Source organism: Arvicola amphibius, chromosome 7 (assembly GCF_903992535.2).
Source record: "Arvicola amphibius chromosome 7, mArvAmp1.2, whole genome shotgun sequence".
In the NCBI taxonomy this organism is placed as follows: Eukaryota; Metazoa; Chordata; class Mammalia; order Rodentia; family Cricetidae; genus Arvicola; species Arvicola amphibius.
In genome coordinates this window covers 61,596,835-61,609,409 of record NC_052053.1, presented here as the reverse complement: position 1 = coordinate 61,609,409, position 12,575 = coordinate 61,596,835, and the positions used below count along the sequence as shown (strand labels likewise).

General features: G+C 47.7%; 1 protein-coding gene across 1 annotated transcript in view; it reads left to right on the top strand.

Moving 5' to 3' along the window:
• Ptprn2 (protein tyrosine phosphatase receptor type N2) overlaps positions 1-12,575 on the top strand; it is a 761,869-nt gene that overhangs the window by 733,834 nt on the left and 15,460 nt on the right. Inside the window, 5 exon segments of the mRNA XM_038337154.2 lie at positions 1,308-1,377; positions 1,379-1,432; positions 2,237-2,403; positions 7,188-7,238; positions 8,024-8,091. Coding sequence (XP_038193082.1) covers positions 1,308-1,377; positions 1,379-1,432; positions 2,237-2,403; positions 7,188-7,238; positions 8,024-8,091 — 410 coding nt within the window.

The window sequence follows — 12,575 nt, the reverse complement described above, 5'->3', positions numbered from 1 at the left end:
AATGAGCGCCTCCACTTTCCGAAGGCACGGTAAATGGTTCTGTGGTGGGAGCCCTGATTTCAGCAGAGTAGGTTGGAAGGCTTACATACTGTATAAAACGCGCTCTGAATTTTCATCTTACTGGACTGGCACCAAAACAAAAAGAAGTGTGCGGGCTCAAGTGTGATTTATACTTATTTGTGGACTTTTTCGTAAATACTTCAGGAGGTTTCCATTAAACTCCAATATAAATGATACACAGTGAGACGCCAGTAAAAGTATTGGACTGTTTCAGTCCCACAGGAATATAAATCAATATGGAAGGAGAAAAACATTGCACACACGTCTGACTTTTAAGATGTAATTTAATGGATGAGTTTAATAACATGAATGGTGATTGAGAAAGCCATTTCTGTGTGAGATGCGTGTGTTCCTTAAATAACAAGACCTTAATCGGATTTTTACATCTGCATTTCAAAGAAATGAAAGCTCTCTTGGATACCAATTTTGCACCTAAACGCAGTTGCTTATAGATATTTCTGTGATGTTAGTTCAGAGCCGGGCAGGGAAATAAGAGCTCTCTTCAGTTCAAGCATACTGTAGTGAGCGGACTAAAGTCCTGCACCAGCCACACCTGAGTAACAGCCTTGTAAATCACCCGCAACATTTAACACAAAGGTCCGCAAAAAAGGAGTGGTGACTGGGGTGTGGAGGGGGGCTTTCTCAGTGACAAACAAGCTGTGTTGCTGTGGCTACAGCAATTTTTATGTGGCTCCGGTAAATTATTAAGTAAGTTTTGATCGTGTCATCTAAACGGTGTCACAGTGTGAGGGAGAAGGCTCCTGTCATGTTATTAAGAACCCACTTCTGATAGAGGGCCGCTCCCCAGTAACTGTGTGGCAATTGCCATTAGTCTGCTCACAGAAAAGTGTCTTATCTGAGCCACTTTATGCTATGTTCTAGAAGTTTTTTTATAGACCAAAAGTTGCTGGGCATGGTGACACAGGCCTTTAATCAGCACTCAGGAAAGAGGGCAGATGGATCTCTGTGAGTTCAGGGACAGCCGGGTCTATATAGTGATTTCTAGGCCAGCCAGTGGCCAATATAGTGAGACTCTTGGTTGAGGCAGGGAACTCATTGAGTGTTTTCTTCATATATATATATATATGAAAAATATATATATCATGGAGCCTGTAGAACATGGGCCAGTTTATTCCGATTGAAGCAGCTGCAGAGTGCAGGATCCAAGGAAAAAGAAATGCCGTTCACTTCCCCATGAGTGGGAGAATTGCTGTGGCCTGTGTCTAAAGTCTTGTTGTCACCTGCAGATGGTGTGGGGAGAGTGGCTGTGCGGTCATCGTCCATGCTGACAACCCGCTTTCAGAGAATGGCGTCCGGGCAGTGCCACCACTACTGGCCTGATGAAGGCTCCAACCTCTACCAGGTCTACGAGGTACTTGGGGCTGGGTGCCCACGCAGGGGCCTGGGGCAAGAAGCACGGATTTCTAGTTGTCATCAACAACCCAACCAGGGAATCCCCAGGTAGGGGCTGTTAGCACATTTGACTTCAGAGGGGGTCCAGGTGTTGTACAAGCCAATAGAGACCCAATGCCCTACATGCCTGCATAGTTAAAAATAACTCAGGAGTGGATGCAGGCATCTCATACCATGATTGCACAATTCTAAAGGCTAATAGGAATCAAAAATACCCATTATGCAAAGGTGGCCCTGACCCAAATAATAAGCATCCAAGCAAGGTCCATTTTCACAGAGAACACTGCCCATGTTCAAGTGGCTAGCGGGTTTTCTTGCCTGAGCCATGGGGTCTATAGTATCTGAGCATTTTATAAGGGGAAGTTTCCTCCTCCTGGGTTTCTTGCACATCCTAGAATGAAGGCAGTAACTGTGGTGTTTAAGTTAGAACTAAGAGTGCCTTCTTTGGTTGTTTGTACATTAAAATTAGGTGCACATGGCTCTCATGGGGGTCAAGTTAGATGCTTGACAGGAGCCCTAACAAAGTATGGCTAGCAGGCCAAAGGCTTTAACCTGGGGAGAGGTAGGGCCCTCCCCTCAGTGTCCACTGTGTCTTATGTTCCCTGATCTATACCAGGCCCAGTTAAAACAGAGTGGAGAGGGGACCTTGGGGCAGACCAGCCCTCACCTGTCTGTCTCCTCTCCATATTCCTCCATCTCCCCAAACGTACCATTGTGGTCCATAGCCTGGGGCTCACACACTTTGCTGTCCTGTCCCTACCAGGTCAATCTAGTCTCTGAACATATCTGGTGCCAGGACTTCCTGGTGAGGAGCTTTTACCTGAAGAACCTGCAAACCAACGAGACTCGCACAGTGACCCAGTTCCACTTCCTGAGTTGGTATGACCAAGGAGTCCCTTCCTCTACAAGGTCGCTCCTGGATTTTCGCAGGTAAAACAAAGAGCATGCTGGTACACTAATGCGATGGGGGTATGCAGAGACAGGCCAAGAGCATGTGGACCGGTCCAGTTCTCGGGATATAGCAAGTGCCTATATTCAGTATGAGTTATTTTCCATCTCTAAGTGGTGTTAAATGTGAGGGGGCAGGCATCATAGAACTCGGGAAGTATGGTCAAAATTTGATAAGATTCTGCAACCCACCCAAAATTTATATTCCATAAAGTTTTGGCAATAAATTTCTAATTTGGCTACTCGTCTGCCAGCCAGGCAGAGGCCAGATTCTAGAACGGACAGTCTTGCCTAAGAAGCCTACATCTAGTTAGCACATGAATGCATCTATGTGTTTAGCACAGTTCTCAAACTGACAGTCCTTTTAATGCACTCTATTTCTTGTTTGTTGCTCTAGTCAGTAAGCCATCAGAAAAAAAAAAAAAGCCTCATTTCAAAGTGTCTTTGTTGAACTGTTGAGATGAATGCTAGACTTTCTTACAGAGATGCTGACAATGTAAAAACCAAGCAAAATGTGAGGCAGATGTGCTGTTTGCACGGCACACGGCACACTGGCACTAAAGGGTTAAACGTGCATAGCTGTGTATCCACGTTAGTGCCGAGTTCTGTATTCCACATGTAGCTAAATGGAAGGCCCCCTGCCCACCACCTCTCACACGAGCAATGGAGAACCAAGGCACAGTGTTCTATAGAACGTTGTGTCAGCAGCTGACATGGCAGGCAGTTCTCAGTGCAGGACGGCTGAGAAGGCAGCGCTGAGGTGGTAACGGTGCCAAGACCACCCTGCATGCCTACATCCATATGTTACAAATGCTTAAGCTTTTGATGATACACATTGAAAAAGGTTTTGGGCGAGACAGAGTTTCCCTAGGTAGCCCCTATGTGTTCTGTCATATCAGCAAGGCTGGCCTAGAACTCACAGAGATCTGTCGGCCTCTGCCTTCCAAGTGCTAGGAATAAAACTTCTTCACCTGAATCATTCTTGGGAAAGAAATTCCATGAGAGTTTGAGGAAAGACAGAAATTTGGTATCAAGGCCAGTGGCTCCTGCCCAGCTGTTGCCTCCCCTATAGGTACATTCAGAAACCCAAGAGCATCCTAAATCAGCCATTGTCCGCAGCCTTTCTCTTCTCACCCGAATCTCCTGGCTACTACTGGATGCTTCCCAGTACACACAGGATCTTACGCTACACAGAGAATCTCTTCTCGTGACTGGCAAAGTGGATGCAGCTTTGCAGACTGCTGTCTGTCTCACTACTGTCTCCAAGCTCATCCAAGGGGTTTGCACATATATGTGTATGGGCCCATGTCTGTATTCATATATGGAATGAAACATAACCCATATCCAGCCCTCAGGGTCACAACACATCCTTGAAATCAGGATCCCCAGGTTTCCCCAACTCCAGAGTCTTAAAAGACACGATCCAAGGCATGTTATAAAGAAAACAGACTCTCAGCCCTGTGTCAAACTGTAGTGAGGTAAAAGGCTTTAATTAAAGTCAGCTTAGGCAGGACCCAGTAGCCCAGCTGAGGACCCTCTCACACTACCCGGGATAATGGCACAAATGACCACACTCTAGGGAATCCCTGGCTTAGAATGAGTTCCAGTGCCAGCAGCTGGAGGGATAGGAAGCCACTTTGGGGGACCCCACCTTGTTCAGGGAAGGGGGTTCTAGTCTTGGAACAATAGCCTAGCATTCTCAGCAGGCTTGGGGAGTGTGTCAGGCATCCCCCATGTGTAATTAACTGTTTCTGAGCCCAGGGGGCACACATTTACACTCTAAAGAGAAACGGCTAGGAGATAATTAGAGTCACATGTGAGGGCTTGGCTGTACAAACCTCTCTCCTCCTGCCCCCTCTCTCTCTCTCTCTCTCTCTCTCTCTCTCTCTCTCTCTCTCTCTCTCTCTCTCTCTTTCTCTCTTTCTCTTTCCCTCTCCCTCTCCCTCCCCTTTCACTCCTTCCTTTCCCTACCTCCCTCCTCCCTAACCCCTCTGCACTTCTTGCTGTGTTCCATGCATCCACTAACGCTGCTCACTGTCAAACCGACAAACCCTTACTTTGCCAGCTACCTAGCGGTGGCCAGTGTCATTTTTGTGATGTTGCAGCTAGTAATATGAGCCCAGTTGCATAGTCACAAAAGTGATCATTGGAAACTGTGACTGCTGCAGGGACACGGGGCCCCTCTCTGAGCCTCTAACGACCTGACTTTGCTTGCTGTCCGTTTGCATGGCGACTCCTCCTCACTCAGTGACCAAGGGTTGGTTTGTATTGCTAACAGTTCCTTCTCTGGGAAATCCTCCTGCCAAAGTTCATATAGTAGCCATTTCCGCTCAGTGTTGGAGACCTCGCTTACTGATGACCTGTCTAAGATCAAAATGAGACAACCGTGTATTGCTCATCTTCAGGAATAACCAGCACCCGCATCCCAGGTCCTCGGATGAACACATTGGCTCCATGTGTGACGTTTTTGCTTTCTATTCATGGTATTCACACTGTAATAACCCATGATTCTTTGTTAATAAAGTTATAAGCTATACTGCCACAAGTATTTCCACCGTGTCTCCTATCTGGCCCTGGGGCTGCATGTAAATATGGCACAGGGTTGGTCTGGTGTGGGTATGAAAATTACAGCGAAATCTTGCAAAGGCCTCCTGAGGCAACCAATCTGAAGAAAATATGCCTTGAGCATCCTGTAGAGGAAGATGGGGCCACGAGAGTGGAGATCTGAGTGGCAGCCACTTAGGCTGGGTCACACCCTTACCTAGAGAGATTATGGGTATGTTTTGCCAAAGTGGGTGTTGAGCAGTTAATGGTGCTCAACCTTACAGATTCTCTGTGTTGTTTCTTAATGTGCATCTTGTATGCTTGGGCCCATCAGGAAAGCAGCACAGAGTAAACCTGAAGACTGGCCATGTTGTGGGCATGCAGATACTTTCTCAACCTACAGTAGCCAAGCATGCAGTGTGACCCAGGTCATTTCTGTTAACCTAATGAGAAAGTACTTAGAGAGAAAAACCACCCAGGAGGCCTGGTTTCTGAGTTAGTACAGGGCTTGTCCTGTCAGACAAGAGTTTCATCACACAGCCATACCTCAGCCCTGTGCACAGTTCCTACCGAGCCAACAGCTTCGTGCTCTGGCTTTAGTACCCCCCCCCCCCCGTGTGTCAGAGCTGGAACTCGGTGGGGAATTGGGGACTTCAGCAGAAGAGGCTACTGGGTCTGCTTTCTAACATGGTTATTCTCCAAGCCTTTTCTGGGCATCCTGGTATGTGGGTGCTGTTGCTCAGGGAGTTTGCTTCTAATTTTTCACCTCCTTCTGGGCCTCATAGTGCACCTCACATCCCTGTCCACAAAAGGCTCCCCAAGAGAGGGCCAGAGAAAAGCTTACTTGAGAGCTTGATTACCCTTATGGTTCTAAGCGCTTCCCCTCTTTGGAGCCTCTGTGGGTGGTCCTGAGGCTCTAAGATGATGCAGGTTTTTACAGATTAGAGAGCAGCCACAGATCAAGTGCGGCTGAACAGAGCTTTGAATATGACCTGTCTGTAGGGGGGCGCATCTTATCCAGGCTCTGCATCTGCCCTTCAATTCCCACTTTGCTGGTTCCACTGTGGGGGAGGAGGGATTCAGACTTCTGTCAGAAGTACCTAAGTCCAGTAACACTGCAGTGGAAGTTGAAAAAAGAAAGAAAAAGCCTTCTGCTATCGGGCTGCCTGATACTAAATTATCTACTCAATGCATGGGCCGTAGGACACCGGCTGCTGCACTCTCCGCCAGGCCTCTCTGCTTGGACCCTTGCAGCCACAGCTGATGGATTTCTGCTCGCCTCTAGCAGTCACAGTGCTTTGGAGGCTAAAGGAAACATGACATATTCCCATTTCTGGTTCAAGGGAAACAGTTTTTTTTTTCTATATTGTCAACTTTTTTTTCTCCTTAATTTGAGTCTCATTGCAGGAGGACACATAGCACATTCTAGAACACACCCTTCACATTTCCCCCTTTCAATAACTCAGACCCTGTTATTAATAAGAATATTTTGCTGGCAACTTGAATGTGCCTTGAAAAGTTGTGTAGTTGTTTCACTGAATAAAGATAAATAGATCTTGGAGCCCGTACTATGAACTGGAACCAGCCCTCTGGTTGAGATATGGTTTGGTCAACAATATCTTAAATATCTCACTGTTAAGTGCTCATAACTGCTGGTCTAAACTTGTACAGTGGAGTTATTTTTTTAAAAAAAAAAACACTCCAATTTAGAAAACTAGAGCATCTTGAGCTCCTCGGAGTGTTCTCCATAATTTACACACAGAGTAGATAGGACTTTCGGGATGCCGTGTATGTTTCATTGTGATGGGCAAATTATAAGAAGTGTTGAGCACACAGCACAAAACTGGGAGCTTCCGCACAGGAGTCTCATCACCAGAGTCACGCACAGGGACATAACAGGAGGGAAGAGAGAGGGCCTGAGGGGCTGAGGCCAGACGTGCAGACCTGGCTCCTGGTGCCTGTGGCCCAAGCTGGAGTTCACACTTGCAAGGGGAAAAAGGAGCACGCACTGTGAATGTGCAAAGTGTGTTGGAAAAGACTGGTTACCAAGCTGCCCTGAAAGGAAAAAGTCATTGCATTAGATATGTAAAATCTCCCCCTCTATGTCCCAACAGGCTATTGCAAAAATTATTTAGGCATGTGGACCTTGGGGTGGGACTTGTCTGTGGTCGGATGATAGAATCTTGGCATGTCACTATAACTTTTATCTCTTTTTATTTCAGAAAAGTAAACAAGTGCTACAGAGGCCGCTCTTGTCCAATAATTGTTCATTGCAAGGCAAGTATAACTTTTACCATGGATTAAGTTTTGCTCTTTCAAAACAACAGATACAACTACAGTGTGGGCTGAGCTTTCTGACTGCCTGGTGAACATGTATAGCTGTCTCTCTAAGGGAAGCCACAGGTATAAACTTAATTTGCCATTCAGTTTGGCTAGAGGAAGCTGTGGGTCTTTGCCACTGCACATGGACTAAAATAGTGTCATGGACCACCTCCTATTTCTAATGCCCACATACACTGCCTTATTTTTTTTCTTAATCTCTCATAGTGCCACAAAACCTTGAGGACCCATGTTCAAGCATGTTCTTATCCCAATCATAAAGTGGAAAGTGTCTTGGGACACATTGGGAACAGTTTGTAAAGACAGGGATTAGCCACCAGCACTGCTCTGCTTTCAGTGGCTGAGACATTTGAAAAACTTTAGGGAGATTTCAGAAGAGTGTTTAAAGCAGCCAGCATTCTGTATTCAGTCCAACGGTCCTGTCTCTATTGGATTCCATGTTCAACTGTCCATTGTCACACCCTACCTTTCTAGAACTCACAATAAGCATGCCTTTCTACCTGGAAAGAAAAGAAGATCTGACCCTAAAGGTCAAGCATTAAATGTGTATGTGTGTGTGTGTGTGTGTCTGTGTGTGTCTCCTTTGCTCTCCCTCCCTCTAACTCTGTTTCCCTTCCTCTCCCAGCCCCTCTTGAGAATGAGGAAGGGCTTGGCTGTTGGCTTTGCTGAGCCTGCTCACCCAGGATAGGCAGCCTTTCACTCTCTCTCCTTCTGTTGACAGTGACGGCGCGGGCAGGAGTGGAACCTACGTCCTGATTGACATGGTTCTCAATAAGATGGCCAAAGGTGAGAGACGGGATGGTGTTGCTATAGCAACACAGGGGAGCACTATTCACAGGAGGCCTTGGAAAAATTAGCCTATTGTTGTCCCTTTCCTGAGTCAAGTCTTGTTGAAGCTGTCTGCAGCAAGCGTGAGATTTGTGAGGGTTCGTCCTTTATTTTGGTGGAATTAGCACACATAGTGGGTCTACAATAAGGGTCTGCCCCATGCAGCTTGAATGCTGGTGTGAGGAGGGACAGGGGGCAGCCTTGAACCTTCAAATCCTGCTACACAGGTCAGAATGGCCTTGGGGTACTTTGTGTAACCTTCTGTTGCTGTTAACTGTTTTTTGCAAGATGTGATTCAGTTTCCTGACTCCTTCACCTAAAAACAACTGGTTCTAACACCATCAGCGTGCAGATTTGGTTAGAGGAGTGTGTGTGTGTACAGGCGTGCATGCGCACACATTCCTCACACAAGTGAAATAGCACTCTTCTGAGCTACAACACCTTCTTAAGACTTCACATGGGTTGTGGGCCTGACATGTAGGGCCTGTGCCTCAAGAGGACCTCAGACATTCCTGTGTTGGGTTTGGAAGCTGTGTAACCTGCTACATTGGCCCAGATAAGATTTCTGTATCTATAATGACCAAGCACTTGTCCCTTGGTCTGTGTAGGAAAAGAAGCCAGGAATAAAACCAAAAAAGAGCTTAGTCACCCCTGAGGATCTGTAGAACCAGATAGAGTCTGCTGGGGAGGGCCCAGCATCTGCCTGCTGCCCCACCATCTTGCGCCTCCTGACTGACTCATTCCATGGATCCCGGGAGAGCACAGAGGGGTGGCACTGGTCCAGTCTCCCTCAGCTGTGAACAAGGTGCTTTGTCCTGAATAAATGGGCATACCACTTGACACTGGAGTCTGGTGCCTGCCACACACCATGCTCCACCCTTTTGCCACCAACAACAGACCGAGCAGTAGCGCTGGGTTCCTGTGCATTTCACAAGCATGCTAGCATTCCTGACTCTGCTTTCCCCTAGCAAGAAGAAAGGGGAAGAGAGAGACAGAACAGAGAGGCAGAGAGCAAAGAGAGGCCGAGAGAGCAGAGAGAGAACAGAGAGAGGCAGAGAGAGAGCAGAGAGAGGGGGAAGAAAGTGGAAAGGGGGAAACAATGAGAGAGAAAGAGAAGGAAGGAAGGGCAGAATGGTAGAGGTAAAGGAAGAGGGAGAGAATGGTCTGTCCTTGCACCCCAACAGATATGACATGATAAAGCAGTGGTTCCCACAGAGGCCTGAAGCACCAGCCCAGTGACTTGAACTTGTATCCAGGGACTTTTGGGCTGGAGCCAAGCGCTGCAGCCACCCTAAGGCTCCAAGCATCCTGCTATGACTCGGGGGCGATGACTCTGTTCTCTGAGTTGCCAGGTTGGTTTAAGCCCAGCACCAGCAGCCCTGCTGAGCTACGTTTAGAACGTACCTGGATGAAAGACCTAGCCGGGTGCACATGTTCCAATGCCACTTTCAGTGGTGCTGTCTGTTGGGGGCAGAGCACAACCTTAAAATGCTTTTCTTAAAGCCTTCTTACCCATTCATGCTGCTCTGACTGATTTTAAACATCTTTTTCTCAGCAAATACGCAGTTACTGGTACTGGTAGCAATCAACGGACCTCATACTTCTTCCCTGATTGCCCATCCTCTACTTGCTATCGTGAACATAATATTTTCCCTTTGTTACACCAAATTTCCTCAGAGCGATAGATTATTTTAACTAGATTTTTTTCCATAACTGTTTTTGCAAACAGTGTCCTATAAAAAGGCTCCTTGGCAAACATGTATTCCATGTGAAAAGATGGCAAACAGAGCAGGGTGAATGCTAAAGGCACCAGCCAGAGCTGGGCTCTAGCAGAGGCACAGGGTTGGTGTGATCTGGCATGGGTCTTTAGTGACTGGAGGCCAGTCAGTCGGTTGGGCCCAGGGGGTGGGCTAACTGCCGCCCACTGGCCCAGGCCTGCCATTCGCTAGCTCCACTCTACCGTGTAATGTCAGATTCCATTTAAAGTGTGTGCTTGGTGCTCACAATACAATCCCATCCATGTGGAACTGGTCAGAGCCAGCAGGCTCCCTGCTCTCTGGGATCTATCACCCTCTTTCCAGTCCTGACCTGCTCCCCTTCCCCAGGGGGCTGCAGTGTGAAATCTGCTGACCTGGGGCCTGGCTGGGGTCTCACAGATCAAAGGACAGGCAACCTTCACAGACTGAGGTGGGCCTTTCCCAGGCCACCACCCCAGGCGGCTGGGGTTTTGTCCTGGGCGGCTGGGGTGCCTTTGTCTGGCCTGAGAAGCTGGGGGCCCATGTTGCCGACCCAGTGTTCATCAAATGATCAGAAGCCCAAAGACCTGGACATGCAGCCTTTCTTCCCAGTTCCCTTTCTTAAGAGAAATGAATTGCAAGGAGCAGCAAGAAAGCCTTTGCAAAGCTGGTTTGTGCAGCCACGCTGTCCTCAGAGTCCTCCGCCCTGTGCGCCCGCCCAGCTGCACCCGCAGCAGCTCTCATTCACAGTCTGTCAGGGATTAAGGCCCCCAGGCCTAACACAGGGGCTGGAAGAATGGAGTTGGAATAATTTAAGTTATTTCTGTGCTGTCTGGGTTGTTAGCAAGTAGACAATGATGCACTTGGAAATCAAAGTAAATGGACCCCGCTCTGGAAAGGCCAGGCAGCACATATGTGGTAGGGTTTTGGAGATGGCATTTGTATGGTGTTACAGCGAATGTGTCTTCTACTCTGAAGAGATGCATGACCCCTCTTCCTGAAGGAGTCTCACCTGGCCGGCCATGCATTTCCAGCCCTGCTGCAACCCAAGCTTGTGCTTTCTAAGTTTCATCGCAGCATTTGCTTACCAGGGCTTCTTCCTATTTCCTTATGAAGTTTGGTGGTATGGTGAGGGGCCAAAGCTTCCGGCCGAGTCTCCACAGCAGCAGGAGCCATAGAGCTATAGTGTTCAGGATGACTCAGGCAGGGCCAGCACAGAACCAGCACGTGACTGTGTGGTTTCAGCAACATTGCTAGTGAGAGTTTGGGAGAGGCAAGAGTCTCTTGGCCTCCAGATGAGGCACACATCTGGTTTGAATAGAGGCAAGCATCTAGGTCTGCCTGTGCTATGGCCCCAGTGCATGCATAGAGCAGGGCAGGTACTTCTGGTTGGTCAGCTACGGCTGGGACCTGTACAGTGTGAGCCTCTGACTCTCATCCCCTGCACCCATATGTATTAGAATAGACTCAGGCTAGTTCTCACTTAGGGCTGCTGCGCTGTGAGATCCCACAGTCAGAGTGGGGAATACTAGGTGTGTAGCCCAGATTCATCACCAGCCCAATCCTCCAGCTTCCCCTGCTGCCCCTGTGATGCCCTGTCTGATAAAATGTGCAGTCTGTGACTGGTCTAGGGAAGCCTGGAGTGCTCATCCTCCTGCATCTGGCCGACTTCTTCAAGTTCACCCAGTTGTCACTTAGTTGGTCTTTACAGAACTGACCATAATCAGTTACAGAGAGGTTACAGTTACTAAGTTTGCTCCTCTGGTCCCTTTGCAGCTGTGAGCTGCTCCCTAGATGTGCAAGATCCGCTGGAATCGGTTCCCCTAGATGTTTCACTTCTACTTCCATGTGATGCATGTTTGACTTCATATGTGTGTAAGCCAGGGAGCCACAGTGAGACAACACAAGGCATCTTTCTGAGCCTAGCTTCATTCACTTAGGACCATCTCCAGTTACGTCCCCTTTCCCGCAAACAACAAAACTTCATTCTTCATTAAGGCTCAAAAAGCACCATTGTGAATGTCTTCCTGTCTTTGTCCATTCCTCTATTGGTCGACACCTGAGTTGGTCCTGTGGCTGAGCTACTCTGAATTCTGCTACAATAAACACCGGTGTGCATGCTGACCTGGAGCCCTTGCCTAAGTTCTGAAGGATGCTAAACCTTATCATACGGAAGACCTGTTGTTAATATTCATTTTGTTTGTTTTAGAAACCTCCATGCTAAGTCCCCAGGGACTGATTGGTGTATATACTCATTTGCAGTGTATATGGGTTTCCCTGTGCCCAGCTGCTTGCCAGCATTGAAGTTACTTATTTTCTTAATGACTGCCAATCTGTCTGTTATTTTTCTATTTGGGGTGTTAGCCCTCCTGGTGTGTATGAAACTATCTGATTGTGGTTTTGGCCTGTGTTTCCCTCCTAACTAGTGGCATTCAGCATCTCACAGGCTTGCTTCCCACCCATATATCATCTCAGGAGACATGATGGTTCATTCCTGGGCCCGTCTGAGAGGTGGAGCTGTTTGTTTTCTTGAAGGAGTTCTTTCTATATTCTGAATAATGATCAGTATCAGACGTGTGACTGGCACTTTATTGCTTCCCTCTCAGTAGGTTTCTGTTTTTTTCCCTCACTGTCTTGGTTTTATTCTTTGTTGCACAGAAGTATTCGACGTTGTCTGAGTTATCTTTTTAAATGGTCCCCAAAAAC